The following is a 26,474-nucleotide window of genomic DNA, read 5'->3' as shown; positions in this document are numbered from 1 at the left end:
CGTTCAAGAGGCATGTTTCGGAGATACTTTAATAAGAGTGTCCAAAGGGCTTCGATAATTAGTTCAAACGCATGCAAAAGTGTATAAATCTTAATTGAGAATATTTTGAAAAAATTGTATAAATCTTAGTTGAGAAAATTTTGAAAAACAACTAAGCGATTTTCGATGATTACAATTGGTTTTTGTTTTCGCATCTCGACATATAAAAGGAAACCTGTAAGTTTATGAGTAAAATTTTGTTAACAAAAAGCTTCTCATATAAATATTCGCTAAAAAGAAAAAGTAATAGGGTCTATAATTTTAAGCACAGAACCAGGTCAGGCATATATATATATATATAATATATAATATAATATTCTAAGAATATATAATCGATTATATTATTAGACATAAACGATGACGCTTCAGCTTTAATGAGTTCCGAAGGGCGTCTACCTAGTATATTTAATTAATTCCTATCTATGACAACTTTTTTTTTAATTTTTGAGAAAATTTGTTAGATAGTTCAGTTTGTCGTTTTATCTTATACATTATTTGGATACTTTTTCCAAAGAAAGTTCCTCGGCAGTATTAATACCAAAACCAATAAATTTTCTTCTTAATACCTGCTTGCACCGGAACTTATTTTGTGGGTAGTAAAATTTTGTGTTAAAAACAGTTTATTTGCTGCATAATTTTTTGGTCTCATAGTATTGTGGCAACTTACGGCACTTATCCGTACCTTAGCACGATTTCACTTGAAGACCGATCGCTATTTTCTCAGGTTCATACTAAAGTTCTAGACTATCACGATTATATTGGTATATCTATTAAAAAAGTTAAGCTCCTTTCTCTTTCTAAAATTATTAATCATTCCTCAGCCGATCATCCATTCTATGTTAAAATATTTGAGAATTTAGGTGGGTTTGAAAATTTCATAAAATCGATTTATTTGTTAGCCTTATTAAATTCTTTAACACCTCTAGAATATTGTCCTAAAGTTTTCAAGTTAATCCGAGTAATCGTTTCGGAGAACCGAATTCAATGAATGTATACAACCGCTCGGGGCTACCTAGGCTTTTCAAGTCGGTTGGACGCGATTTTTCGAAAAGTTAGGGGCCGAATTGTGTACACATCTTTAAAATAACATTATCCAGGTTTTGAACGAAGATTTTTTCAGATTCATTACAACTTATTTTTTTTTAACCAATAAATCGCGACAAATTTACCAAAAAATGAGATTTTCTTTCTTTATTTCAAAGTCTGAGAAAAATTTTATTTTTATATATCCTTCGTTCAAAAAAGAGATTTATATATGTATTAACGGAATATTTTTGGTTTTTTAATTTTAGAGGAACCAATAATAAGTTATGCTGTCCACAGCGAGAGCACTTTTTTTGTGAGACACCCAGGGAGATGAGGTCTCATCGGGTGAATTTTCAACATTTTGTATCAAAATTTCAGAAGACATTGTTCAAATATTTATCGTTGATATGCCATATTATATTTTTCAATATATGTATAAAAAAAAGATCGTAAAAATATCTTTTTTTTGTACCTCTGAAACCCACCTTACCCTTTAAACCTTTTAGGGTTATGTCTTTTATGTCTTACTTTTCTGTTAAGTGACCTTAAAGTTGTGTAAAACATTTCTTCCCTTTTTGCGTGCGTGCTTTAAAGTTCGTCTCCGCAAGTATGTAAATACACTGTTCCCATAGATTTATCGCTCTTTGGAACCATTTCAAAATTGGTGATAGCCCTCAGAAAGCTATTACAGTGGCATGATCGGTTATATACAAAGTACAATTTTTCTAATGAGTCATCAAGATGGTGGAATAATATTTCAAATATTTGTTGACAAAATGCAGTGCAATTTGCTAGCGTCCACAAATATAAAGTTCGAAATGCTTATCTCTGCGTCTACGTGTCTTTCCGATCGTCAATCAATGCATTAGGTGCTTCTTTACCAGCCGGCGAAAACATTTCACCATATATTTTTACTTATTTATACATTTATGTGACAAAATAGAAATAATAAGCGTTACACATATGCATACACGCGTCTGTTGTAGCCCTATCGGTTTGCTGCCGGCTTTATCAGCAACTAATAAACTTGTGCGTTCCGATTAGAAAACACCGCCTTGACAAAAAGCTAAAAGTAGAGTATCGCCTATGCGAGCTAAATAGCTCAAATATATATAAATATGTATGTACGTATGTATGTGCGCACATAAAACATTTAAATTTTAAATAGTTTTTGCTTTGTTTCTCTGACAGCGCGCGCAACACGCCGGCAGCGCTGCGCCGTCTGCACACACACACTGAAATATACAAATGTTTATAGCGTCAATGTGCTGGCCAGCAATGCGTAATGCCTGATATATTCTAACTACACGCCGACAGTGAGTTATGTTATTGTAGAACGACGCGACAGCCACGCCGACAGCGCTGCGAGCGACCGCTGCCTGAGCACAACTGAACTGCATATATATAGATAGATATGTGGCGTTTGTGGCTTTAATTTGGTGTGTGTGAGCGGTGCGCGCATTTCTAGATTTTCAGTTGGAATTCTGAATCGGCCGGTTACGGTATATTGTTGCTCTGATCTAGCGAAAGTGCAAACAAATAAGAAGGACACGTGGTATCTTATAATCCTTGACGTTCGAACTATAATTTGTGATTACAATTTGTGCATTTAAAATGGTGCAGCCGTCGAATTCTGTGAGGTGAGTGAGTGTGTGTATTTTGTTTTATAGTGTCCAGGGCGTATGAGTATTATTAACGCCAGTGACCGGTGTTCGAGTGGTATGAGCGACATGTGCAAAGAATTTCCTTCATTCACATAAAAACTAAGAACTTGAGAATCCAAACAGTTGCAAATTGTGGCTAAAGGCGTGAATAATAAATTATTATTTCCAAATACACTAATATGTATGTGTGGGTATGCAGTGGAGTGCGTCAAATGAGATCAAGTATATTTATACTCCCGCAACATGTTGCAACAGAGTGTAATAGTTTTGTTCACCTAACGGTGTTTGTATTTCAGGCGATACTAATCGAGATAGTTATGGAATTACATATATATAGTATATATAAATGATCTGGGTGACGAGACGAGTTAAATTGCGAGTGAAATCAAGAGATCACAGTAGCAAACTACATCTGTAGGATAAAGTGGGCGTGACCCCATCGCTTAAACGGCTTTATATATATATTTTCCTAACCCTTTCGAATAAAAGGACATAACTTACTGAGGAGAAGATCTGCTGCAACTTTTTTTCTACATTTTTTAAAATTGATAAAATCAGACGATAACCACGCCCACTCCCCTTATAACGGTAAAGTTGTTCTTACAGTCTCTTCTATCCAGTGTCAATAGGAATTTCTTACTATTCTTACTTCCGATCTACCGTTTTGCACATTACTTTTGCAGTCTTGACCCAGGTAGTTCGTTCCATTGTGTTTTGATTTTCCTTGCCATGCTTCTGCTGAGATCGTCGTATACACAATGCATGAGTTTCCCAATTTTTATCACGTTTACGTATGTTAGTCGCACACCATCCTTGGCAATCTCGTCCACTATGCCCAGTAGAAGTGAAGTTGCCTACTTCTGGCAACACTTTCCACTGTTGCTCTGCTTTCCAAGATACTTCTGGCCGATATGCGTTACGAGTTCACTGCCTTGATTGCTGTTTGGCTGTCTACGTAAACGTTCACTCTGGTATTGTCTTGCAGATGCATTAGAGGCCAGCTCCGCTACTATCGCAATAGCAAAGACCTAAGACCTAAGGAAATATACTGCAGTGGTCCGGCAGCTTAAATAGTTACCTTAAGCCTAACTCTGGACAGTATATTCCCGCACCAACTCCATTCACTCACTAGCTAACGTACTTTTACGCCAGTAATGTTTTCCTATGTTTACCAAGGTGATATTAAAATTGAACGATGGCTGTGGCACCTCCCACCTTTAGTTGAAATGCTATATTTTAGGAACTACTTGAACGATTTGAATCAAATTTGATGTAGTATGAGGTTATCTACAGTGTTCTATTGTACATTACGAAGATGAGTGAAATCTGATGACCTTCACGCCAACTTCTCATAGAACAATTTTTTAAATTCCTTCTGATTATTTCACTTTACAGCATACAAATCAAACATCATTGAAGTTTTCAGAATAAAATTTGCACGCATAGCGCTCCCAAGGAATTTCATCCAACGTTCAAAAAATTTCGAAATCATACTATAACTTTTCATGGGCCCAGACAGCAAATATGTGGACCCCAATACATTTGGCTGATTTTTACCGAATTTATGCAATAGCATATCCAATAAAAAAAAAGAAGAAGATATCAACCAATGTCTGAGATCTAGTTTTGAAATTGAGGTGCAATATTTTTGTGATAATAGCATGCTTTTGTGCCAAAAAAATGAGTAAAATCGGGCCAATATTTCCCATATATAGACCTAAAATAAATATTTTCTAACTTCCTGTTGACTTTACACCGCTCTATTGGTCAAAATTTAAAAATCTTAATGAAACAATTTCTGCTTAATAACCATTTGTCATCTTGCCTAATACGAATGAAATTAGGGCAACGCTTCCTCTAGATAAACCTAATATTCAGATTTTCAAATATTTGCTTGACTTAATTCCTTACATTTTTATCAATCCAGCCATCGAGAGTTAATCGGTATTTCAAAAAATTATTAAGGAACATTTGACCAACATATGCAAACATGCATAAAAGGCTTTGTGTTCTTAAATTCTACCATTTTATTATATTGATTACTTGCAATCAAGCGTTATACAATGTTGTTTTCAGATTATTAGTATTATTTATTAATCTCAAAGTTATTAAGCTCAAAGTTGAAATCGACAAATAACTTCAAATTATCTACAGCACCCTGTCATAAAATAACTTTTCGTTCAGTTTCTTAGATTCAAATCTTAAAATCACTATCCCTACTGATACTAAGAGCAAAAAGGGAAAGCTTATTATATGCGAGTGAAAAAAATAAAATAAATGAATACCTAGGATAGTAAAAATACATATATAGATAGATATATAATACATATATACAAAACTAAGAGTGTATATCGTTTATCATACTTGTATATACACATACATATGTATATTTCAAATCAGCTATTGCTCATTATAACTGTGCTATTATTTAGTATTACATATGAAGCAAAATTCCAGTGACAACGACCCTATCAGTGCTGATATGAATACCTTATCACTAACAATTGTTTTCGTACGAGAATATATAAAGGGAAATGCATTTCTGAGTTCACAAGTCGTGACATTTGCGACATTTGAGACATTTTGACGGGAGGTGCACAGTTTCTTATCAGTTACAGCAAGTAGATTTTTGATATCAGCTGTTTGGCGGTGAAATAGATTGTATGAAGTGCTCCATTACTATAAAAATGTGAGCAATTAGACCTAAAAGGCATATTTGTGCACAAAGTACTCAACTAAAAAATATTTTATTTTGTACTCCACTGAACACTTATTATATAACCCATATAAACTTAATCTACTTTGCGCCAGGCTTTCATTAGATAAAAGCAAATTTTGTAATAATTACTGAAATATACATATATTGCGGTGTAAGTACACATACATAGAAGTACGTACTTACGGCACATATGTATAACTTATTTGTATGTAGTTGTAAGTAATTATATATCGATAACTTGTAATTAGATCCACGCATAGCCTTCACTTGCCGAGTCCAATGGCTACAATTGCTTACATATGGATGTACACGTGTCTTTAGTTCAAGTTCAATGCGATTTTAGCGCGAAATAACAGTTATCTAACAAAGCACTAATCACTAGCATTGACATTGGAAACCCCTTCCCTTTTAGCATACAGTTTCCAATTACCCATTATTACGTTTATCACTTTTATTTTATAACTAATAATACGAAACGAAATTGTTGCTGCTTGATGAAACGGAGCAATAGCAGCAACATTTATATGAAATATACGTTTGTATGTGCAGTACGCAGGCGCAAACTAGCATGCATAAATCTTCATACAAGTATAACCACTTATACTATATACTTATATGTTTACCAGTCGAAATTATTGCTAATAAAGCTATTAAATTTAATATACGTATATCTGTAAATATATTTATTTAAATTACAAATATTCTTGCTAAATACGGTTGTTTGATTTATAGCACTATTACTGTTTTCAACTCCACTCAGTTGAGTTGAAGTTGAAACAAAACAACTTCCGCTCAATCCAACTCTTTTTTGGTAGTACAAACTTCAACTATTGTCGAACTTTCATTGGTGTTGTCAACATAAAAAAGGCAGATTTGCAAAGTAATTAAACATTTGAAAATTTTGAAATTAATTTATTTTTTTAATTTAATTATTGCCGATTAAAAGGTGAATAATTATTAAGTGGTTACATGGGTTTCCTCGAGTAAAAAATAGCCTTTTTATACCCTGAACAGGGTATATTAAGTTTGTCAAGTTTGTAACATCCAGAAGGAAGCGTCGGAGACCCTATAAAGTATATATATAAATAATCAGTATGTTGAGCTGGTCCATTTAGCCATGTCCGTCTGCCCGTCCATCCGTCTGTCTGCCTGTTTTTCGTAGAAAAAAATTGGAAGATTTCAAAAAAAAGATTCAGTAGCGCCATAGCGAATGATGTTGAAAATGTTCTTCCCAAATTGGAACCAGATATCTTCAAAACTCTTTCTTTGAGAGTGAAAACCGTTTTGAAAAACACCATTCTGAGAAAAAAGATTAAAGATTGAAGTTGCAGTGTTCCCTACTTTGTTCTACGAGAAACTCTGTAGCTACCGTAATAATTTTAATTTCGATTTCAAAATATGGGAGAATGTTTATACATTCTTAGGCACATATCAAGATGTTGCTCTTGAGTTCCACAAACATATATGGAAATTAAACCAAAAATAGTCCTTTCGATCTCTTATCGAGTAACTTACAAACATTCAAAACTTTTCAACTATCTGTCCTACAAATACAAGCGGTCATCACCAGCGATCTTCTATCTAAACTAAAATAATAACGTCAATAGTATTTTGAATAGAATAAGAAACATTGTTTATGTGCAAGGACTAGTGTTTATATTATTATTTTCATCTAACCAACGCTCGGTAACTGGAGCAAAAAACCACCAGTTTTAATACCTTTGCACGTTATGGTTTTCAAAGGTCATGAAGCCATAGCTCTTCAGCAATGGTTTAGATATGCTCACGCCTTGAGTTCGCGAGGGAAGCAACGTTCGCTGTTTCCACAATCGTTTACCAGACATCGTAGAGTTCCAATCATAAAACAATATACATACCGACGCTACAGTACGTTTAACAAAAAGTAAGAAATTTTAACTACTATGTTTGAAAAAAAAAATACTTATGTCTTTGACAGACAATTTTTAATTTCATTGTAATGTAATTTTCGTTCTCGAAAAATATTCACATATAAACCAACTAACTTTTCCTCATACCATAAAAACGGTAAAATAATTCTGTTAAAAAAGGTGGTGTGTTAAAAAAAAAACAGGTTTGCAGTTTTTTGAAAAAGAAAAATATACAGTCGTCGAAAAACTTCTTAAACTCGATTTTTGGGACAACCTTTAACTCTTTCAACGATTTTCATATTTTTGTGAAACGAGGGCTTTTTAAAGTTTTCTTTATTTTTGTAAATAGGAAAAAATCACACAGTGCCATATCTGGCGAATATGGAAACTTGGACTTTGTTACAGTATTATTTTGGTCAAGAATTTACAAACAAATTCTTTGGTCCTTTTCATTTAACAAACGAAAACCGTCAAGCTCATGAAAACACTTCTAACCTTAGACGCCGTTAAAGACAGAGTAAACAATGACTACAGCTGAAAATTTTATCGTACTTTAGGGGTATATACTTACTCATTTACCTACAAACAAATTGTCAGTGGGACTTTCCAAACCCGCGAAGTATTAATTTTGAAATTCTCGTTATTTTTTGAAGACGCCTCGTACTGTCTGCCAAAGCATCAAAGCGGCATGAACAATACAGACGTGTAATTGTAACTTTGCCGTTAGCTAAAGCTAGTAAAGGTAATTTTCAAATAATATGTTTTTCTATGTTTTCATATTGGGACAGTTAGCCTTAACATCACTTTGTGTTAGGTTGAACAAAATAAAAAAAAACTCATTAAAAGGGTTAAATTTATCTTTCGGGTTATATAGTACATAAATACACGACATAAGCTACAAATGTATGTTTAAAAATATTTATTATATAATTTTTGTTATTATGTTGTTGTTTTAAATGAGTCAGTCGCGTGCTCAATGAAGCGCACCACTTGCCAGACACATGCGCTTGCGCGGCAAGTATGAAATAAAACAAGTTAATTGACTCGATTTAATAACGAAAGCTAAAGGTTAACAGTAAATGATTCCGCGTGTGATTAAAACATATAAATCTAAAATTAAAAGAAAGCTTGTCAGTTTTACTACAACAATAACAAAGTTGTTAAAGCTTAAGTGACAAGCTACATGTAAATATTATCACTATTCAAATTTTAATTGCTTTTAAAAATATTTTTTTTTTTGCAAGTCACTGAGCAAAGTCTTTGATTTTTTATAAAATTGTAAAATGAGAAAAAATGGTTTAATAAAAATTATTACAACTTTTAAATACGAGTTGCTTTTAAATAATTATAAATATGTATGCGCATTCACTGATCTAATAAGTGGATTTATGATAAGTAAACTTGCTTAAATAACCAGAAATTAAATTGATGATGAATCTGAGGTAAAAAAAATTAATTTAATAATTTAATACATTTTTTCGGCTATATTCACAAGCCTCTAGCAGTTATGTATCATACAAGCAGCAAGCTTCAAACTTCCTACTTCCTCTATCAAAGCTTACAGATGCAAAACGGATTAACGGACGCTTAGTTTCTAAACACTAATCCATGTTTTATTAAAGATAAACAACAGTTGACGGCAAGTAATAAGCAAATACTGTTTATTTACAGAATTTAGTAACCAAATTCAATAGAAATGCGATTACTTTGTATAGTCACATTTATAAAAATTTAAAATAAAAAAAATTTAATTTAAAAAAAAAAAACAAATTTCACTGGCTTTTAATGCAATTAACGATTAATGTTCATTTTCTAATAGAATTTATGCTAAAGCGCATTTGGCTTATTTAGCCTATTTGGTTGGATAAGATGCAGTCCATTTTTCTTATATCATATACTACTATGAGAAATCAATAGTAAGACTTTATTCATAATTTTAAAACTCTTCATTTATTCTTCAAAATCTATATCATCCCCCGCAAAGTAAATCCTCTTGGCCTCAATACACTTGTGCCAACGTTTTTCCCAATCATCGAAACAGTTCTTAAAGTAAATTTCAAGATTAGGTTTCAATGCGCTTAGCGATTCATGCTTAATGTCTTCAATTGACTCAAAACGGTTTCTCCGGAGGGGTCGTTTGATTTTGCTGAATGGCCAGAAGTCACACGGAGTTAAATCAGGCGAATACTGTGGCTGCGGCCCGATATTTGTTGAAAATTTGGCGAAAAACTCACGAAGAATCAATGCAGTAAGCAACGTGGTGCACAAACCAAAAGTTGTCGGCTCATAATTCCGACCTTGTTTTACGAATAGCTTCGCGCAAATGATGCATAACACTCAAGTAACATTCTTTGTTGACAGTTTAGCCGGTTGGAGTGCACCACACCTCATTAATCGAAGAAAACTGTTAACATAACCTTGATTTTCGACCTGCTTTGACGTGGTTTCATGGCTCACCTTTGCCATGATATCCGGCCGATTGATCGTTTTTTTCCGGGTCGTAAGCATAGATCCAAGACTCATCGCCAGTTATTACGTTTCACGACATACTGGTAGTCAAAAAAACATTGTTTCACAGATTAAATATTTAAGCGTCGCTACTTTTCGAACAAATTAAGTGGTTTTAGAACCAAATTTAGAACCAATCGTGCTTTCATTATCCTTACACTCAAATTATCTTTCGAAATGATTTTCACTGACCCTTCCGATATTCCAACGATGCCAGTACGATCTCTAACTATTGATCATCTATCCTCAAACACAAATTCCTTTATTTTATTGACGTGTTGATCACCAGTTGATTTTGATGGCCGTGCTGGGCATGGTTCGTCGTCAACGCAAAGAGGGTCGATCTTTGAATAATTTGTACCAATTACAATACAGTAAATGCTGAAGAAAAAAAATTAAGTAGTTTTCGAACTACTCACAATATCTATTGCTGCAGTGACCTTCTCGTGGTTGAAATTTGAAAAAACTCAGTTTAGAAGATATTGTCTGTCCTACTTTGGTCTACAAAAGCTCGATTTTTATCAGATCAAAAACTGGTTATTGCATGGGCAACTACTTACAGAATATATCAGAAACCTTTGGTAATAAACGCATTATTTTTCTTCGAGTAATCACTCAAGCAAATTTGTATGCTGGGGCTTCAAGAAAAATGTTTAAAGAGAAAGTGATGGAGCCGATTTAATTGCGGCTGAGCATCAAAAGTTATTTGAAAAATGCATTAAAAATTTTAGTCTTTCATTTTGAAATATGAGAAAAAAAATCGTTTTTTGCTTTAACTTCCCATTAGGACGTGGAACAATTTGAGCTAGCACTTTTTCTAATACAAAAGTCAACAGTTTAAACTTTGACAACTACTAAAGAAAAGCTGATAATCAAAAACTACTAAAAAGTTATATATTGCCCAAAGTATCCAAGAAGATCTGCAGGCAGGTCTTCTAAGGTTACTCTCACAAAGCTAAAAAATATCAAACACTCTTGCTCGAAAGAAAAGGAATTATTTTAACTAAAATTTACAATTTTACAATTTTAACCGATAACCCTGTTTTTTAAACATAAACATTAAACATTTTAATACATTGTCTGCTATGTTAATTGACAACTATTATGTGGCTGATCAAAGTCAGCTTAATGCCACAATTATTATTTACTTAATTTTTACTATTATTTACATATCTACTTTTCAAACACATCTCTATTATGTCTCCTAATTACCTAAACACATTAATTTAATACAAAGTTATTACAGTAAATCGTTTTCTTTCTCCTCCCCGCAGCGCCAATAGCGCCGGCAGCACTAACAGCAATAGCAATAAAAACAACATTGATATTTACAATATAGTCACCTTGGTATTAGACATAGCACTGCTGATATTTAAGTTCTGGGTTGCAATAATCGAGTCGATAGTTAAGACATTTGTGCCACAAGAGGTCGATGTCAAAGGTCAAACTGTACTGATCACCGGCACCGGACATGGCATTGGCAAGGAGCTCGCCCTGCAGTACAGCGCACTTGGCGCTAAGCTCATCTGCTGGGATGTGAATGAGGAAGCCAATCAGCAGACAGTGAAGGACATCAAGGCTTACGGTGGGGAGGCGTACGCATATACGTGAGTTTATTATTGTTTACATATAAATTGCCTTTATTTAGATGTAAATGTCTTCCTTTTTAAAGATGCGATGTTACGAAACGTGATGCGATCAACGCCTTGGCTGAGAAGGTCAGGCAAGAGCATGGCTTTATCAATATTGTTGTAAATAATGCTGGTATTATGCCCTGCCATCCAATACTTGAACACACCGAAACTGAGATTAGAACAATGTTTGATATTAATGTGCTGGCGCACTTTTGGGTGAGTAAATACATAAGTATATCTATCTTATAAACAAAAAAATAAAGTGAAAAAATTGGCGCCTATTTATAATTGGTAAAATAGATAAAACTTTTTTTAAAATTGAACTTTGTAGCAGGCGAGTCTGTCAAAAGATTCATCGATTTTTGTGCAGAATGTCGGATATGTAGAAGTTTGAGTTCATACAGTGCCCATAGTACATATTACATAGTAAATATAATAATAATACAACTCAGGCGTTTCGTATGCAAATGAGACATCTAGTCGATTTGGTGTATACTCTTGAATATCCCGGGGTACTGTTTAGTGTTAAGCACGTATCTCTGAAGGAGATTTCTACGAAACGTCGTTGGGTTGGTGACGAGTAGATGCCTTAAATCAGTTGTGTTCTTTCTGTTCTGTAACTTTACCTGCTTCTTATCTTTCCCATGGACCCGTAAGGGTGTTCTTTGTTTATGAATTTGACTGATGAAGGGAGCCGTCGCCCCGGGCGCAACGTCTTGGGGTCGCCAAAACGATCTTCGCTGCTTTTTAATATTCAGAAAAATATTTCAACAAATTTTTTTACAAAATTTTTTATAAAAGATAAAGAGTTGTCCACTCACAATGTATAATCTGAATAACAATGAAAAATATAAATTTTGGCTCGAATACTCTTCAGTCTTTGAATTTGTCTTATATCTTTCTTAAAAATAGTAGGCAAAATAGGCAAAAATTCCTGCAAATTGTGTCAAAAGTGTACAAGATATAGGGCGAAAATGGGTTTTTTCTATGGTTTTTAACAAGACGTCTTGTAAATTTACTATCAATTTCCTCAAAAACCGTATTGTGAGAATTTTTGAACTTCAGAATTTGCGTGGCTTTTAGTTTCTAAATTTTATATACTTAATATCGAAGATATTTTGTAAAAATTCACTTTTGTTCGAACCACCTCATGAAACTTATAGGTAGGTAGATAAAGGTGGGCGGCAGAACATTCTTGGCCCCAGGCGCCCGAAGTTGTAGCTACGCCACTGCCTACAAAGTCTCTATCTTTCCTTCTAAATGATGTATATTCGTCATAAAGGTAAAGATCCTTTAGAATAAAGGTTCAAAAAAGTTCCTAACTTTCGCCGAGAATTTTTCAAGATCAGAAAAAAACGATCACTGCGTTTTTTATATGTAGTTCGACAGCTTATAGAGTAAAAGAGAGTTCGATTATCGTCCGATTCATGCTGTTTGTAGACCAGCTTTTCAATTGTAGTAAAAACAGAGATGATTTAATTAAAGCTAAGTCGCGGCTTCTCATAAACCAACCATTTCTATCTCGGTGAAGGCTTAAAGCATGTAGAATTTTCGAAAAATATGCTTAATATGAAAGTGACTCCGTGCATAGCCACCGCCGTTCTCACAACAGTCGGTATTTCCGACCAAGAAATTCAACTCGAATGCCCTCACCCTAGAAATATTCACTACTACAACAACGAGAACTTCGTAAAAAATTTATAAATTTATAAATATAAATTTCTACTTTTTCTTTCAGATCATTCAAGCCTTTCTCCCAGAAATGTTGGCTCGCAATGAAGGACACTTTGTCGCTTTGTCATCGTGTGCTGGTCTCTTCGGATTGCCCAACTTGGTGCCATATTGCGGTACAAAATTCGCTGTACGCGGTCTAATGGAGGTAAGTAGCCATTATCGAGCTTATTTCGCCAAAGAAGAACCGCTACTAAGCTACGCTTTTAATTTTGAACTACTTTCAGGCGCTGAGCGAAGAATTGCGACACAAGAACCCACAGAATAATGTGAGTACTCACTTTTCTATTCACAATTAATTAATTTTTTCTTATGCTTTACAAACTGCCTTTCGTTCATTAATTTTTCAGATTAAATTTACCACCATTTATCCATACATGGTCGATACCGGTCTCTGCAAGCGTCCACGCTACCGCTTCCCCAGCCTGTTCAAACTAGTCAAGCCCATAGACGCAGCAGCAAGCATCATTCGGGCACAACGCACCAGCCTGGAGCATGCCAGTATTCCACGTGATTATTTGTATTTGGAGAAAATTGGACGTTTGCTGCCACGTAACGCTATGCGTTTAATTGATAGCTTCCTCGATGTGGGTGTAGAGTCAGATAAATGAAGGAGGACGTTGGAAATTGTATAAGTGATAAGCGATTTTTCATAAAAAAGTTTACAGTAAGCCCGCATTTATATGCCATTTTGCTTTTTTTTTCATAAAATACCAAAAATATAGATTTAAGTAACGCTGTACTTCGTGATGTATTTATGGTACATACATATATACACAATTTTTTTATTACATTTGCAAATTTTATTCGAGTGCTGAGAGAAAAATAAAACAATAATTCTTTCGTAAAATTGCATTTATTTTTTGTGGCAGCTGCGGTATTTAAACTTTACTAAAAAATAATCATCAATTTCAAGCTAAGAACTAGAGACCAGCTGAAAGAACGGTAAACCTTAAATCATCCTTAATCCTCCAAATCCTTTAGCTAATGCCTCGCTCAAATCCATTTAAAAAGGAAAGAGCAATGTATCACTGAACAGCCTCAACTATAACCTTGAGCTAGTTTAGTTTTAAATTGATTTAAAGTTATATAGTACATTGAACAACAATATTCAATAAATAAAGATATATTAACAAAAAATGTTCAGTACTAGAATTATTTAGTACATTTCTTAATCGTTGCTAAAAATACTTAAACAACCTTGTGTTCGTATGAAGTCTGTTCCCCTTAGTCAGTTCGGATCATATTTTTAGACATGTGGTTTTCAAGATATCATACATGACTCAAGATAAAGCATTCACCAAATGCTTAATTCAATAAATAGACTGTTTCGTTGGGTGAATAACATGTGGCGTCATCTTGTTGGAACCCATATTGACATCCTCCAATTCAGCCACAAAAATGAATGAATCATATCTCTCCATTGACTGTACATTATGGCCGTCTTCATTTTTGTAGAAATATGACCACTGATTCACTCTGCTCATAGAGCACACCAAAGAGTGACTTTTTGATGATTTAAGGGTAATTCAACAATGCCTTGTGGTTTATCATCACTGCAAAAGTCCAAACCAAAGGTAAACTTCATCGGCGAACAAAATTTTCTTGTAAGAATCGTTCACATCTCGTATTGGGCCCATTCACCAAACGTACGACGCACATAGGTTTCTGCTAGTGCATACTGCGGCTAAAAATATAAGGAGTTGTCGCAGGACATTGACATTTGGTACATCATTGTTTTGGATCAATCAAGAAAAAAATTTAAAAATCAAAATCACGCCCCCTATTTTACGCCCACCTCCCATATAAGGTGAAATTTATTTTTTGACCTACAGCACTGATTTTTGGTACATAGCATTTTTATGACATTATATATGTTGGTGTTAAATTTCAATAATATCCGCCCACTTTTACGCCCACCTCCCATACAAACTAAATTCTCTTTTATCAAGTCTCTTTTAGCAACTTTTTTGCATCTTCGTGACATTCTAATTTTTTTAATTTTATTGTAGTACGAAAAATGTTTATGTACGGTCCCGAAGACATTAAGAAGTGATGCATCACATCTTCGTTAGTGGATATGCGTCCAATTCTTCTGGAATGATACATCCTATAGTTCCGGTAATCCTTGATTATATATTGCATACTTTTGGGCGGTAACTTGCCATTTTAGAGTATCTCATTGTTTTTTTCAAGGGGGGCAATTTGGGGCAGCTGAATTTTTATACTCTCGCAACAATGTTGCTAAGGAGAGTATTATAGTTTTGTTCACATAACGGTTGTTTGTAAGTCCTAAAACTAAAAGAGTCAGATATAGGGTTATATATACCAAAGTGATCAGGGTGACGAGTAGAGTCGAAATCCGGATGTCTGTCTGTCCGTCCGTCTGTCCGTCTGTCCGTGCAAGCTGTAACTTGAGTAAAAATTGAGATATCTTGATGAAACTTGGTACACGTATTCCTTGGCTCCATAAGAAGGTTAAGTTCGAAGATGGGCAAAATCGGCCCACTGCCACGCCCACAAAATGGCGGAAACCGAAAACCTATAAAGTGTCATAACTAAGCCATAAACAAAGATATTAAAGCGAAATTTGAAACAAAGGATCGCATTAGGGAGGGGCATGTTTGGACGCAATTTTTTTGGAAAAGTGGCGTGGCCCCGCCCCCTACTAAGTTTTTTGTACATATCTCGGAAACTACTATAGCTATGTCAACCAAACTCTACAGAGTCGTTTCCTTCAGGCATTTCCATATACAGTTCAAAAATGGAAGAAATCGGGTAATAACCACGCCCACCTCCCATACACAGGTTATGTTGAAAATCACTAAAAGTGCGTTAACCGACTAACAAAAAACGTCAGAAACACTAAATTTTACGGAAGAAATGGCAGAAGGAAGCTGCACCCAGGCTTTTTTTTAAATTTGAAAATGGTCGTGGCGTCGCCCACTTATGGACCAAAAACCATATCTCGGGAACTACTACACCGATTTCAATGAAGTTCGGTATGTTACATTTTCTTAACACCCTGATGACATGTACGAAATATGGGTGAAATCGGTTCACAACCACGTCTTCTTCCAATATAACGCTATTTTGAATTCCATCTGATGCCTTTTCTGTATAATACGAGTACATACATTAGGAACCAATGATGATAGCGGAATAAAACTTTACAAAAATACGGTATTTGAAAAACATGTAAATGACGTATAATGAAATCTCGATTATCACTTTATCATGCGAGAGTATAAAATGTTCGGTGACACCCGAACTTAGCCCTTCCTTACTTGTTTTTTATCGTTTAGCTGAGACTTCAGGCTTTAATTCGGTGTATGTATGTCGACAGCGGTAGACAGCGCTAAAAAGATGCACCACTTTGAGTTTGAAGAACATTGAAATTTTGACGTCCAAATTATGTTGTTCCACAATATTTTTTATGCATTATTTTTTTTCAATGGATTTTGATGCAAATTTTTTCTTTGATACATATTATAAATGAAAAATAATAATAAAGTTGAATTTCAATAGTTGTTTTATTGTATCAATGATTTGACTTTTGAGTAAATTTTTTGCTAATTTTGATGTTTTCCACATTCACCAACTTTGGGCAGCTCTGGACAAAAAACTAATGCCGATAGAATCCTAATACTGTGGGGAAAATAATGTATAGATAGTTGGTAACAAACTGTGAAATTTTCATTCAAATCAGACAACATGCAACTTTTGAATTTCAGCCACGGAAATCCCAATGTGCACTTGATGTTCATTCACGCACGATTATTGTTAATTCGAAAGTCTCTATTTCTTTAAAAATTTGTAAATTGAATGTTATTTTGAATGAAGGTGAAATGGACCTGAAGTGGGCAGATCTTTGAATTGTTATAACTGGCCTTTAACTTCATTTATGGTAGGAATATGATACACTTAAGACACCAACTCCATACGAATTTTCTATATGCTTGTCTTCAATCTTTTATTCAGCTTGGAATGATAATTGCTGAATAAAACGCTGACAACCAAAGCGCCTGGAATGCTTGTTTGTATATAAATCATATATATTTATAAGAAGTTAGTTACTTATGGAAACATTTCGTTTTGTCAACGGGTTCAAGGCAGGGGCAACAACTATGCTCAATCGTTGCATCGGCATTTCTATTTAACGAAACATATCGACTTGCTGTCCTACCTTAACTCATTCAACGGTATATTATACGAGTAATGTGGAAAAATTTGTCCTACTTGCCAAAGTAAACATTACTTTTCCGCGCTGTTTTTGCATAAAATTTCCATGGAAACCGGAAAACTTTGTTTATTTGGCAACAAAAGTAGGTTTGCGCTTTGATGTACCGGAGTGTAGAGGAATTTTTGTGAAATATCGAATTAAGCAAAATGGTTGAGTTTGGTTAACTAAATTAAGAAAAATTGGAAAATACTTTTCAACTTTTTGTTAAAGTGACTATTCGGGGCATAAATTTTATAATAATGTTTCTTCCAAATGAATTTAAAACTCATGTGAAATGTAGATAGTTTTTAGCCTTAAAATTTGAACGTAAAATGGAAAAAAATTAAAAAAAAAAATTGCTTAAGTTAATGTATAAATATATGTAAGTATAAGCTTTGAGAATGTAACACCAAAGTTGAAAATCAATTTTATAGATATAATGAATATATTTAACTTCTTTGCTACGGAGTGGCTTGGAGAGGTCCTTCCCGATCCTTATAGAGCTTTTGATGTTGCGCAACGTCATTTTACACAGCCCTATTAGTTTTGCGGGGATACCAAATTCAGACATCGCGGCATAAAGGCAGCTCCTTTTCGTGCTGTCGAAAGCAGCTTTGAAATCAACGAAGAGGTGGTGTGTGTCGATTCTCCTTTCATGGGTCTTTTCCAAGATTATGCGCAGGGTGAATATCTGATCATTTGTTGATTTTCTAGGCCTAAGGCCACACTGATAAGGTTCAATCCGTTTGTGTTTGTTGACGGTAAGCTTTAACCTTTCACACAATACGCTCGCTAGAACCTTATATGCGATGTTGAGAGGGCTTATCCCACGGTACTTGACAGAGATTGTAGAGTTTCCCTTTTTGTGGATTGGACAGAGCACACTTCAATTCCACAATGAAGCTGATCCATGCCTCCGCCGCTGTTGTTGACCTTCAGGCGGGTAATTGCTATTCGAACTTCTTCATGGTCGGGCAATAGGACGTCAGTCCATCGTCATCGATTGGGGAATCGGGTTCGCCTTCTCCCGGCGTTGTACTTTCACTGCCATTCAGCAGGCTGGAGAAGTGTTCCCTCCATAATTTTAGTATGCTTTGGGCATCGATCACTAGATTACCTTTGGGGGAGCTACAAGAGTATGCTCCGGTCTTGAAACCGTATCTTAGCCGCCGCATCTTTTCGTACAATTTTCGTAATTTTTCTCATTCCGAGAGATATGTTGTTGTAATTTTTGTTGTTGTTGTGTGGCTCCATTTCACAGTAAAATTTGAAACTATTTTGTTAATGTTCTTTCCTTACGAGCTTTCAAACAGCTTCTTTTCAATATCAGAAAATCAAAATGAAAGGTTGTAAGGCAGGCAGATATGGTGCAATTCGATTCACTTAGGGCAATTCGAACCTAGAGTCTTTTCTGTTAGCCACTGCAATATTGCAATTCTCTTTTCTCTTTCTGTACTCTTGACCAATTTTCTCTACAGGTTTAGCCTTTATTTAAAAATATTATTTTTTTGTTTTAACATTTTACCGCTAAAATCGAAAAAAAAAATTCTCAAAGCAGAGTTGCATAACCATGACGAATAAAAAACCACCCAGAGCTTTTATGTTGAATGGTTTAAAAAAAACCGCAATATTTGCGAGAAGAAAGGTAATGTCAGTGAAGGTAATCACACACTTGTCAATTTCAGTAGTTAAATTTAGAACAAATTTTTCAAGAAACTTCTGTTTGTCAATATTTCTCTCTTCTCTTACTAATGGATCTTAGAGATCCATATATATGCAGATTGAAGACTAAAAACTATTATTTAAAAAAAATTGTTGTTGACCCTTTTCGGTAAACAAACCAAGTACTATTTATTCCATCCTTTAGAAGAAGGGCGAAGTTTTGCCTAAAATATATGATTTACGTTCATAGTCATTGAATTTTTTACAACCTCGTCTACCGAAAATGATTGGAACAGTCTTAACTCGCGCATAGCGGATAACTACGGTGAATACTTCAAGCTTACCTCGAGATATTTCGGTCACATTTTTACAATTTTATCAGAAGTTTATTTAAATTGCATAATTTTTTTATTTAATAAATTGACAGTTTATTCCACTGTTAGCAAAAAGTTTCCTAACTGGAGAATATTGGAGTGACGTGGCGTATGAGTGCCTTTTTATTGGTGGAACTGTGTTTTAAAGTAGTAACGTATACGCCACGTATGCTCATATTTTAGCTGATATGTATTTTAATCAAGCAAATTGCAGTAAAAAAAAACTTTTGATAAGCGTATTTGCCCACACTAATATTTTCTATTTATATACCATTTAGCTCAATTTCCCTTCATTCTATAAAAAATTTAATTACCTATTGTCACTAATCTTAATCTCTTCCACCTACATTCTTATACACACATTTTAAAGAAGTTTTCATGTGATTTAATTAGCTGTTAAAGTTCGCTAATTAATTCACACACTTCTGAGCCAATTTGACAAAACGCCATTTACAAACCACAAGACCACTTCCGACTGCTGTTCACACCGACTGTTGATAGCACTATTCTTCTTTGGCTGAAATCAGTCGCAGAAAAAACGGCGAATGAAAAAGTTTCACTGAACCCAGAGTGTTATGCTTGCCACCAGGCGATGGTGTTAAGGCTGCTAGTGAAGTTTCGAAACTATGACAGCATGAAACCAAACATTTAAACGCGCTGCACTAAAACCGTTAGCATTGTTGAACATTAGAATTAGAATGTGTGGTACATATGTATGAATACGCTGGAGTATCGCTCAGAAATTAGTAATATTTAGATATTGTAAGATAGTCGAAGTTAGAGAACAAATATATAACATGGGATTAGGGTGGGTCAAAATTTTTTTTTTTTCGCTTGGTACTCTGAAAAATAGGTTCTTAGACACCTCTAAGAATTTTTTTTTCAAGTATGAGCTCTTAATTGTAACAGGAAGGACTTCCGCTTTTATAGTTTTCTTTTTTTGTTATTTAATAAAAATTAATTTTTTAAACTAAAATTTTTTTATGAAATTTTTAAGTTGGGTAGAAATAAAATTATATTTGTTGAGAGTTAAATTTCCAACAAAATAATGAGTTTTCAGATTTTCTTAAAAATTAAAATTTAAATTAAAATTTTAAATTACATTTGTTTAATTAAATTTTTAAAATTTTCTAGTTAAATTTTTTAAATTTAATTTTTTCCTAATAACATTTTAAATCTGCAAACGCATAATTTTTTATTGGAATTTTAACGCTCTACCAAAAAAATTTTATTTCTACCCAACTTAATGTATGTATGTATATACGTTAGGCTGCTACATATCTTTCTGTCAAAAGATTTTTTTTCAAAATATGGTAATGGAATTGATTAAAATATTTTGTTTTTATTCTCGTTTTAACTCCTTATAGTATATAAAAAATATGTAAATTATTATTATTACTTTTGTCAATTTTTTTACCTCTTTTATATAAGAATAGCATATAAAAAATCTCATAAATATTTTTCTAAAATAATAAAATTTGTTACATTTAGATTTATAAAAAATTAAAAAAAAAAAATATTTACATGAAAAATATAGAACTTTCAGTTTAATGAAGTCAACGTGATTAATTAAAATTGTAGAAATTTCTGTTGAATAGTACACACAAAGTTACGTTTCGATGGTGACCCTTATTAAAGATATTGAAAAAGATTTTTATTCGAAATTGCTTTCTTCAAGATCTTAGTAACGTTTGGTAATTAAATTGACACATTTTTATTTAAAGTATAAAAAATACATTTTGTGACCTTCGAATTCGACAATTTCATCCGTCTGACAGAAATCCATCCATTTTTTTATATCTATCAAGTTTCAGTATTACTGAGCGATAATTGTGACAGCCTCCATGTGGATTACGTGTACATAAGGTTTTATTAACAAAATGTTCCCTGAGCAAACGAATTACCCTAATAATGTTTTCAAGGCTTTGGATTTGTTTTGTTTATAACAACATTGCTGGTAACCACACCGAAGACATCATATGTGTGAACATATACATAAGCATATATAATCTAAATAGTAGTTTTTGTTGTATTTTTTTCTTTTTGGTATGAAATCAACAAATTAATAGCATTATCCAAGCACTCGTATTGTAAACTTTTAGGCGGCAAGTCTTTTCTAAGGCAAAGGGGCATGTAAAACGCTTTCAATATACATGCACACATTTGTATATATATTTAACGACGGTTGGCGGAGAGGTGTGAGCGCACCAGCTAATAAAATCATTTACTTCTGCTGCCATTCAATCGTCACGCTATACAAATGTCTTCATACGGAGAATCAGTATGCTATTTGAAAGAGGAGCAAAGCGACTCCAAAGTAGCAGGCATATATTTAACCGTTAGGCAGACAGGCAATGCACATATGAGCGTATGGAGATATGTAGACGGAGGAGTGAGGCAGTTAGTATGTTGATTAGACGGGAATTTGTAGGCTGGCGAGACTCTGCCATAAAGGAAGTTAGATATCAATCAAGCGCAAATAGCGATACAATATGAAATTCGAAATATGCATACCCGCTGGCATGCATGTGTGGTGGTGTGTGTGGTAGAGCCTGGTTTATGGTTTTTATTGTAGGCGATTTGTTGTTTGCTGCCTGCTGTCATTATTGCATGATTGACGCGCATTTAGTCGGTATTTGGTATTGTTGTTGTACATTACTTTGTTCACTAGCGAATTTTTATGCGATTGTTACCTTTTTTCTATTACTTTTTTCTACTCATATTTTCACTTGCGACATACTAAACATATGCATAAATGTAAGCTTTTTAATACTTTTTTTTGTCTCTTTTGTTGTTTTTCACTCCTTTAGTGGTAACAAAAACAGCTTCAGGTGCGAAGGTGGTAGCTGGTGGTGGCGCCACTAACAATGGCAACAGCAACGGTGCTGCACAACGCAGTCCAACCGCTGAGCCATCAGACGGCGCTCGCCCACCACAAACGGGGGCTAATGGCAAGTCAGGCGTCTCGGCGGGTAAGGAAAAGTCAGCATTGCTTACCAACAAATGTATACTGAGGACCATCACCGCATTTCTGGCGAGCAACAAACGCAACTCCTACAATGCACAAATGCGCGCCAAACAGACGAATAGACGACGTCGCCAGCGCAAGATGGACGAATTGAGCGGCAAAATTAATCCGAAATTTTTGGAGAACTTGCGCAAAAAGACAAAGTTCACCAAGTGAGTGCAAGTGCATAATTGTAGAGTTGAAGTAATAAATTAAAAACATTTCAAGCGCAATTATTGTAGTGAAAGAATTCTATGTATGTTTCGTGACGTGGCGTATGAGTAACTTTTAATTAGTGCAAATAGTTGGTTATAAATTTGTAACGTTCACGCTTCGTCGTGACATAAAACGTTACTGGCTTTTATCTAAAAAACTTTTATATGAAAATTTCAAAAAAATGCTAGATAATTTTTGTAAAAAAAGTAATTTTATATTAGCGTTCATATTATCAGCACTTAAAGTCGAACATGAAAATATGTTATATTAATTTTTTTGTTGTACGAAGATGATTTCTGCTCGGAAAAAAAATTTCATACCTACTCCCTATATAAATATGCAAGTACCACATGTCGTATAAGCAACTTTTAATTAGTGCAAATAGTTGGTTATAAATTTGTAACGTATACACACTGACGCACCTATTCGCAGTTCATGTAGGGTCCCATAAAAATATATATATTTTTTTTAATTTTATACCATATATGTATTAAATGCCCAATTGTATTAAATATATTATGGTTACAGGCAATGGAGACTTAAAACCCTTTTAAGAAGAAAAGTCTAGTGTCTGGTTGTAATTATTCATATGATCAAGTCTCATCTCCTAAACGACTAAAACAATATCAGTTTATATATTAATTTCAAAATTCAATCGACTTATTGGTGATGGAGTTAATATGTTTTGAAAGTAAGCTAATTTACTGCCGGAATTTACTTGTAAGTAGAATTTATTCAGAAAATTTTTTTACACTCCGCGATCTAAACGAATTTTTAAGGGGTATTATTATTTAATTTTATATTAGTTATCATTATTTACTTATTCTTTACAACTTTTCCTATAGCTAATCATTCCAACCAGATACAAAGTAAATATTTTCTTTTGATTGAAACAAACGTTTCGTTAGACTAAGTATATGTAGAATTATTTTGATTTGTATTTAAACTACCTTTTTATAAATAATTTTCTTTTGCATTTTCTAAAAAATTCTTACTCTGCCCTTAATTTGTTTATTTGCAGAGATGAAGTCGATGCTTTGTGTCGAATTTATCGCAAACTTATATCGAATTGTCAATACTCAGCAAAAGCATTAGCCACCGGTAGTTCGACTGCGGCAATAGCAAAACCGCATGCAACAGTGGAGGTAAATCACACAAAATCATTAACAATAAACTAAACAATAAAAAACGTTAACTTCGGTTGCACCGAAGCTATAATACCCAAATACAAAATATTCGTTACAAGAACTTTATTTACTCGATCTGAACAAGTTCATCGACGAATCCGACAAATCAACAGCTTTTTGTGGACTAGTTGACTTAACAGACAAACCGACGGGCGAATAGTCAGATGGACATGACTAAATAAACTCAGTTTCTCACGGTGATCACAATGAGCAAAAAATAGTAAATTCTTTAATTTAAATTTCGCGAGGAAACCCATTAATAGAAATATGTTTTTCTATGTTGGCATGAGTTCCAGTAACATCTATGCCAAATATCACATAAAAATAGGCATTAGTGTTTAGTATACGCTTCACTTTCTGAAGTACCTAAAGTGAATTCGGCGATTTTTATGATAAGTGAAATAATTCAGCAAAGAATTAAATTTCAAAATCCTGGAAAAGGCCTTCAGTGATATTTGTTTGTCGCGATCAAGTGCTTTGATTGATACAAATTATTCAAAAAGAAGTGGTGAACCACGTTCACGATGGCCATCACATCAACTGATGATCAACACGTCAATAAAATAAAGGAATTGGTGCTTGATAATCGACGATTAATAGTCAGTGCTCTTACTGGCAGCGTTGGAATATCGGAAGGATCAGTGAAAACCATTTTGAAAAATCATTAGGACCTAAGAAAAGTGAAAAATTTTTTCGAAAACGTCTGTTAAACAACACTTTCCTACTACCAGGATGTCATGAAGCGTATTAATAATAGCGATGAGTCTTGGATCAATCAGCCGAATAACGTGGCAAAATAAGCCGAAGCCGAAACAGTCACGTCAAATCAGGTACAAATTCAAGGTTATGTTGTCAGTTTTCTTCGATTAACGAGGTGTGGTGTACGCCGAATACCTTTCGACCGGTCGCACTGTCAACAAGGAATTTTATTTCAGTGTTATGCGTAGTTTACGCGAAGCTATTCGTAAAAGGAGGCCGGAATCATGGATCAAAAACTGTTGGTTTTTCCACCATGATTTTCGTGATTATTCGTGATTTTTTCGTCAAAAACCGCATTCGCATGATTTAGCTCTGTGTGACTTCTGGCTATTCAGCAAAAGACCGTTTCGGGGAAATCGTTTTGAGTCAATTGAAGCCATTAAGCATGAATCACTAAGCGCATTAAAGACTATTGATTTTAACAACTGCTTCGAGTATTAGAAGAACGTTGTCCTATATCGAAGGAGGATTACTTTGATGGCGACGACAAAAATTTAGGAAGAATAAATTAAGAATTTTAAAATTATGAAGTCTTACTATTTTTTGCTCATATTTTATTGATGGGATCTCCAAAGATTCCTTCAGGACATTGAAAACTTCGTGGGAAACTTAATATACCCTATTTAGGGTATAAAAAGTAATTCATTTTATAAAGGAAAAGTATTTTATATTTAAAATATAATAAGTCTGTTACTATTACAATTTTTCCCATTATGTTCTTTGCGTATAAAAGACCTTTTTTAACGTATTAATTTTAATATATTTCGAACTGCTACAGGGCATTGATCGCATTGTGTTCCGGGAACTGCTGCACAGCACATTCGATATTGTAACCGAAGAAATTCTCATGGAGCGCATATTTTGTTGTTGGGATCGCGCACACGAGGGCATGCCATTGCGTTTGGAGGGTTGGTTGACCGGCTTGTCGATATTCCTACGTGGCTCATTAGCCGAGCGCGCAAACTTTTGCTTTCGCGTCCACGATTTGAATAGTGATGGGTTCATCACGAAGGACGAGATGTTTACATTGTTACGTAACTGCCTTATTAAACAACCACAGGATGAAGATCCCGATGACGGTGTTAAGGATTTGGTAGAGATTGTGTTGAAAAAATTCGATTTGGACAAAGATGGCAAGGTAAAAGAGAAAACTTTATATATTTTATTATAAACAGATATCTTCGGCTGTATATTTTCTGCTTTTGTAAGTGTTGATGCTAAGAAACTGTTTCAAAACTTATAGATCTGTATATTTTTGTTTGAAATTTAAAAAAAAACTTAATCGCTTATTGATTTTCAGGTTTCAATCGAAGATTTTATGGGCACTATTGAAATCGAACCCTTGCTGTTGCAAGCATTTGGACAATGCTTACCTTCTGAGACGGCCACTGTTTCATTCTTTTCAACATTACAAATATAATATACATTTGCAGTTCTGCTTTTCAAGTATATTAAAACAGCTTGAAATGAATGAATAAATGGATAAGAAAAAAATATGTTATATCGAAAATATTGAAGCCGACTAGGTTGGATACGTAGCAAAAGAAAAAACATGATTTGAAAAAATAAAATAGAGAGGCTCAATAGACCTCTTCGTTAATAGTATATTTCTTGTGAAGTTCGTATAAAGTGTAAACAGTTCTAATTCGATTTGTACCCGAACACTCTCACCCGTTCTGTTCATTATCATCTCAGATATACATCTGTATGAATAATAAATCGAAACGGAGATTTATGTGAGAGTCCTCTTGATGACAAAATCGGACACGGAGCTTTAGATATTATTAAAAAAAATTAAGATTTTTTAAATGATATGCTCCATAGGCTTGAATATTGA

General features: G+C 34.1%; 2 protein-coding genes across 3 annotated transcripts; both read left to right on the top strand.

Annotated features, from left to right (window-relative positions):
* Positions 1–2,679: 2,679 nt before the first annotated feature.
* On the top strand, positions 2,680–14,017 carry LOC120775902 (estradiol 17-beta-dehydrogenase 11-like). The gene is made up of 6 exons (XM_040106294.1): positions 2,680–2,705; positions 11,120–11,452; positions 11,518–11,695; positions 13,218–13,358; positions 13,438–13,479; positions 13,561–14,017. The coding sequence occupies exons 1-6, from the start codon at positions 2,680–2,682 to the stop codon at positions 13,819–13,821; spliced, it is 981 nt and encodes a 326-aa protein (XP_039962228.1). The 3' UTR covers positions 13,822–14,017.
* Positions 14,018–17,392: 3,375 nt separating this feature from the next.
* On the top strand, positions 17,393–26,242 carry LOC120775901 (EF-hand calcium-binding domain-containing protein 1-like). Of its 2 annotated transcripts, none has more exons than XM_040106293.1 (5): positions 17,393–17,425; positions 22,279–22,648; positions 23,713–23,836; positions 25,416–25,775; positions 25,938–26,242. In XM_040106293.1, coding segments are annotated over exons 1-5 (975 nt in total). In that variant the 5' UTR covers positions 17,393–17,424; the 3' UTR covers positions 26,058–26,242. The 2 variants fall into 2 exon arrangements, with proteins under 2 accessions (XP_039962227.1, XP_039962226.1); XM_040106292.1 differs by lacking the exon at positions 17,393–17,425 and adding an exon at positions 17,484–17,535.
* Positions 26,243–26,474: the final 232 nt, after the last annotated feature.

The sequence above is a fragment of the Bactrocera tryoni genome, chromosome 4 (genome assembly GCF_016617805.1).
Source record: "Bactrocera tryoni isolate S06 chromosome 4, CSIRO_BtryS06_freeze2, whole genome shotgun sequence".
Classification (NCBI taxonomy): Eukaryota; Metazoa; Arthropoda; class Insecta; order Diptera; family Tephritidae; genus Bactrocera; species Bactrocera tryoni.
The sequence above is the reverse complement of the archived record's forward strand: the minus strand, read 5'-3'. Positions and strand labels throughout refer to the sequence as shown.